This window comes from Platalea leucorodia, assembly GCF_965183815.1.
Source record: "Platalea leucorodia genome assembly, chromosome: 7".
In the NCBI taxonomy this organism is placed as follows: domain Eukaryota; kingdom Metazoa; phylum Chordata; class Aves; order Pelecaniformes; family Threskiornithidae; genus Platalea; species Platalea leucorodia.
This window is the reverse complement of record NC_138829.1, coordinates 25,016,339-25,022,338: the sequence shown is the minus strand read 5'-3', so window position 1 is coordinate 25,022,338 and position 6,000 is coordinate 25,016,339. Positions and strand designations below refer to the sequence as shown.

At 44.8% G+C, this 6,000-nt stretch overlaps 1 protein-coding gene across 1 annotated transcript in view; it reads left to right on the top strand.

The window, feature by feature from the left end:
• Positions 1-3,547: 3,547 nt before the first annotated feature.
• The window catches only part of NRXN3 (neurexin 3), a gene marked incomplete at both ends in the record, with an annotated part of 985,035 nt that continues 982,582 nt past the window's right edge, over positions 3,548-6,000 (top strand). The window contains one exon of the mRNA XM_082316881.1: positions 3,548-4,256. Within this exon, the coding sequence (XP_082173007.1) occupies positions 3,548-4,256 (709 nt within the window). The remainder of the gene's footprint in view (positions 4,257-6,000) is intronic.

Genomic DNA, 6,000 nt, shown 5'->3' with positions numbered 1-6,000 from the left:
AGAGGCTGTGTCCATCATGAAGTTCTTTTTTGTCAGATGTCATCCTGCTGTGACAAAGTTTGAGATTTCTCAGAGATAAAATATATAAGAAAATACTATGGGATTCTATGGTTATTGTCCCAAACTGTAATGTATTGCTATGGTAGCAGTGTGCTGTATGAGGCTGCTAGGGTAGTACTTACGCTAAAAATAAAATGGTAAGAGCAGAAAATTATTTGTTCTCAGTGTGTCTTGGAGAATCGTTGTGGGAAATGGGTGAGGCACAGATTTGTTGTGTCAGGATTTACTCTCTCACAGTTGGGATTCAGATCCTGACCACTGCTAAAAAGGACACTGGGTCTTCTGAGTTTTTCTTGAAGACCTTTCTACTGTGCGGTGAGGTTTGCTGTCACAGGCTGAACTGCGTGAGACACAAAACTGGAATAGTGGGAAGCGCTGTGGGTCAGGACTGATGGGTGCTGACAGAGCTCTGGAGGAGCCTCAGATGGCCCCAGCCTGCTAGTGGCTGGGTGCGGGCAGCCTTCCCAAAACCTGAGCTGCAGTGTCTAAGAGGCAATGAAGCACCCAGAAGTGACACCTATATTTCACGTTTTTTGTGTCATCTTCCTCTTCTGAAACAGAACTGGCACTGTCTTCTTTGAAAACAGCTAGAAATGGATTACCTTGGCTTCTCTTAATCAAAACAGATAGAGAGGGATTGTCTTGGTTTCCCTCAGTCAACAATGCTGTTCTTGTTTAACCATTTCTGCCTGGTTTCCCTTGTTAACTGTGGCCTTTGTTCTCTCCTAATGAACAGGTATCGATGTTACAGAAATCTGTACCACAGAGGTAGCTTGCTACCTTTCTTGTGCCTTTGAAATATCCCAAGGATTGAAGTGACCCGTGAAGACTGAGATTTCTTTGTGTGTAAAACAGGGTTTCAGCAGCCTGGGGTTGGGAGAGATTGGTAGGCTTTTTGGACAGGCATTTGGGCTGTACATGGACATATGCATCTCATCTGTGGTTATCTATAGACTGTTCACACCTGCTGCTGTGATTTACAGTATCTTTCACTGCTTCTCAGAGAGTTAGTCTTCTAAAACAGGGAGAGAAGAGTAGTAAGGCTGAGGGCTACTTCTGATGCAGATGGTGCAACCCACCATACTCAGGAGAATTGAAAGCTGTGGCGGGAGACCCTCTGCACTGGGGTCTGTGGGTGGCTGATGCCACGCTGGGCTTGCCTCCCTCCCCAGCTCAGCCTGAGCACAGAGCTGTCTGATGGAGCAGTGAATTTTGCTATGGTGGTGGTAAATGTTCCAGGGAACTGTGAGCTGCTGGGAGCACATCACTGGCTAATTTACACACATTATTATATTCCTATTCCCATCTCATCAATAATTCCAGACTTGGGTCATCACTTTCTCTCTTACCTCCCTCTCACTCTATTCTCCTTCTCCATAAATCATGGGCTATTTTAGTGGAATCACTAGGGAGCACAGAGGAGAAAGGTGAATGGACAAGAGCCACATAATTTTTTTTTTCCAGTTGATTTTCAAAGCCCCCCCAAAACCCCATGGACTGAGCCAACATCGTGATTATTGAGAAGACAGACGATTTGAGCATTTGGATCTGTGGTCGTTTTTCATTTTACACCTCTCCTAACACCTCCTTTTTCCTCCTTCCATTTTCCTGAGCCAAGCCGTTAACAATTAAAAGGAATTATCTTCCCTCTGGTTTTGACTTGATTTTATTTGTGTTTATAGCAGTTTAGCTAACACGCTCCACTCAGGCAGCTGCAGGGAACAGGCCTGGTTTCCACAGGGCACTGAAAGCTCACGTTTCTCTCCAACTAGCGGGTTTTCTTTTAATTGATCCCTTTTGTTTTCTAAGTGACTTGTTTTTTGTGCTGGCTAAATTTGCCAGACTGACAGCCCTGGAGACTTATGGCTTCTGCAGGTCCCTGGGGCAGGTAGGGTAGAGGCTGTGACTATGTGAGCTTTCCCCTCTGTTGTCTAGTGATTCTCCTCCAGCTCAACCTCTGCCTTTACCAAACAAACTTTTCTGTACTACCCATTTCTGTAGTGTCTGTGGGCCTCCTCCTGTGGAGCAGGGTGAGCGGTGGGGTTGAAAGGCATTTGCTGGGAGCAACAGCAGCCCCAGCAACTCTCATTGTCCACAGCACAAAACACTTTTCACAAGCAAATACTGTCTCACAGTATTTGCGATCCAGTTTGTGAAATCTGTGTTCATGCTGGCTTCTGGGAGGTTGAAGGCCTTGGTTCTCATGACTTCCTTTCCTGGTTTGTATCTGTGCTAGTGTTAGCCATTCCCAGAGCTGTTCTTGTGCCCAGTCCATCTCTGTGAACAAGCACCTGTGTTAATGGCAAACTTTATTTTTAAGCAGGATTTTCAAAGAATGAGCCTAGCTTTGTGCTGTCTTTACTTGTCATCTTAAAACATCCTCCCACCCCAGGCATACAGTCACCCACATGCAAAGAGGCAGAAGTAAATTAAATCCCAGTGTTAATGGGTGTAACTCTTGCTCACTGAAGGCGGTTGGAATTGCTTGCTGTTAGCTAGGGGTGAATTTGGCCTTTTTGCTAAACCACTAGACCAGGGTAAGTGGTTAAGTGCTTAGACAGTTCTTATCATCTAGGCTACAAGTTTCCTATCATCTAAGCTGCAGGTTGCCATATATAATTTGTATGGCACATGTTTCCAGGTTGCAAAGGTCCCTGTTAGAGTCTCTGAAGTGTGCAAGACAAGTAAAGTAAAAGCAGCTATTGCATGACAGGCTGACAGCAGGGTTGTCTTCTCTAATGCTTGCTTGGTGTGCTAGGAAGCGTAATGAAAGCAGTGGAATGGGAAGTTTGGATAACGTCTTCTCTTGCCCTGTAAATGTAAATGAGTTACTAGACAAGATGTTAATAAGCTTCATTGTAAAGATAGGGTGAGTAGTAGGACTAACTTTTTCCTCTCTTTTCTTCTCTTGACCCCACAGGTCCTGCAAGCTCCATGAGTGCCAAGCAGTGAATTATGGGCTGGGCTGCCACCAGTGCATCATGAAGATTGACTTTATTTTTGCCCTCTCGAGGATCACGTGCTTTATGATTTCACTTTCTCCTCCATCTCACTGCCACCTCAGTCAATATTGTCATCACTTCTAGGAAACCAGAATTTGGGGCTTGGGCTTCAGCTCTGCCTTTCCTTCCTCCCTGGAACAACCAGTGTCACCTTCGTGTTCTAAGAAAAACAAATCCCTGTGGGTTATTTTGCCCTTCACAAAAGTACACCGGCTGAAGAAGTCACTTCATATACCCTGTAATTCTGAGATAAAAGCCTCTGGATCCTAAAGGATAACTGAGATCTTTCCTTGGGAAGGAGACATTTCCTCTTGGTCACGTGCACTTGCTATCTCACTTTCCACTTATTATCCTCCTCTCCCTGTTGCTCTCTGTGCTCTCCTCCTCTTCCTGTTGGATTTAACATTTGGCATAGACTGCTGGGGTTCTCCTCCCAGTAGTGTGGCTTTTGTTTTTCTCCTAGGGAAGAGCAGATTCCTGAAACAATGGGCTTCACTCTGCATTCTGTCTACTTCACCTTGAAGGTGAGTTTGCTGCTGGGCTCCTTGCTGGGTCTCTGTTTGGGTCTGGAGTTCATGGGCATCCCCAACCAGTGGGCCCGCTACCTCCGCTGGGATGCCAGCACTAGGAGCGAACTCAGCTTTCAATTCAAGACCAATGTCTCTGCTGGGCTGCTCCTCTACTTTGATGATGGTGGTGTCTGTGACTTCCTCTGTTTGTCCCTCGTTGATGGGCGCATCCAGCTCCAGTTCAGTGTGGACTGTGCAGAGACTACAGTTATCACAGACAAGCAGGTCAACGACAGCAACTGGCACTTCCTGATGGTCAGCCGCAATCACCTTCGGACGGTGCTAGTGCTGGATGGTGAAGCCAAGCCGGGCGAGGTGCGTCCACAACGCCAATATATGAATATCGTCAGTGACCTTTTTGTTGGTGGAGTCCCATTGGACATCCGTCCTGCTGCCTTGACCCTTGATGGTGTTCTGGGTGAGCCTCCGTTTCAAGGATTTATCCTGGATCTGAAATATGGCAACTCTGAGCCGCAGCTCCTGGGCAGTCAAGGCGTCCGACTGGAAATGGAAGGGCTTTGCGCAGAAAACCCTTGTGAAAATGGTGGCACTTGCTTCCTTCTGGATGGCGAGCCACACTGTGACTGCTCAGCCACTGGATATGCTGGCAAGCTGTGTTCTGAAGGTAAGAGAATACTTCCCTGCTTCCCATTGATCTTTACATAATCCAAAGAGTTAATGTGTCACTTAGCAGGGCTAGGACTGAGCTCTTATCCCTGCTGGTGGCTATCAGAGGAATTAAAGCTCCACCGTTCTTTTTCTAGCTGGAAGTAATGAAATGGGAGTAGGTAGAGAGCATTAGCAACTGCAAAAAGTGCCTTTCTGAAAGGATGCTGCATTTGTAGCATGGGCACATTTTCATCAGCAACTTATTAATAAGGGTAGAGAACACAAATTGGTAAATACAGAAGTACTCTATGTTGGAGTTGGTAAAAACAGCGTAAGAAGTTATCTTAGCTATCTGGGTGAATTCCGCTGCCCCATGTCCCTGAAAACTGAGTGAAGTGTTGGTAAACACGAGCCATGTATGTATGGCTAACAACTGATTGAGAGGACGTTGCAAAAGTTAGGCCATCTTTGATGTTAGCTGTTGCTAGTCTGTGGAAGCCCCATGCTCCCCCTCAATTGCTTGCATACTAGTCGCTGAATGGCACCTTGATTGTTTTAGCATCCTTGATTAAATTGCTTTGGGACCTGCTGAACGATCTTACTTAGTATTGCAAAGGGAAGAGGGATTTGAGTGTTTTGTACATTGTTTCATACTCTCTTTTAAAATTTGAGTCCAGAAGATTTAAGTAAGTCACGCAAACCACATGATGAAGTGTATTTCAGGTTTTTTTCCTTTAGCAGTGTGATGGTAATTAACTCCGTATGTGCAAGAGACTTAAGTAAGTCGACTGGAAATCCCAGTGTGAATTTGAGAATCTTATCACAGCATTTTTTCTGACATTTGGGTTAAAACACAACAGTTTGAGCTTAAGCCAAAGATGAAACCGGGGCAAGAAGTGCCGAATCTCAAGGCAAAATAAAAACCTGAAATTTTGTGAAAATGGAAATATTTGCAATAATATCTTATCACAACTAGCATTTGTTTACTTCTTTTGGCAATGAAAATACATTAACTGGAATTTAGTATGTAGAATGTGAGAGGTGCTGAAAATAAAGTCCCTATACTGTTGATATGTAAGCAAAAAGCCCTACAGAAATACTATGTAAATACAGCTCTATATTTACAGTATAGATGGAGAAGCAAACATGTCTTTATAGGAAGGGAAGGTTTGGAAAATAAACATGACATCCACATGCGCATTCATTTTAGGTGATTATGCTATTAATGCTATTAATGATAACAGAAAATTTGGTTTTATATCCAAATATAACAGTAACAGTACATGACCATTAGATAGGAGGTGTGAGCCTGTGAAGTGCTGAACACCAGAATTCTTCCTGGCTATTTGCTCCGCACTGATCATATCCAAACCAATAATGAGCCAGAACCATTTTCTGTGCTTGAACCATGAATTATGTGGACCTGGAGAGGCTGCTGGGTATGACCGAGTGTTTCAGTAGCTGGGCTGCTGGGCCTGATCCTCATACACTTACAGAACAAATACACCTCATGTCTAAATGCCAGTTGTGGGTGATGGAAGATTGCAAGAACCACACAGGTATGTGGACCCTGAAACATGAAGATATAAGCCTCCTTCTACTGCTGGGCTAAGGGATCCAGACTCCACGGGTTGCTGCTCAAGACATCAACAGTATATGGTTTTCAGTGAACGTCTTGAGAAACTACTGTGAGTGAGTGAGGGTTCCATGTACCTGTGGGGCAATCGTGAGAGCTCTAACCAGGGCTCGGGTGGTGGAAT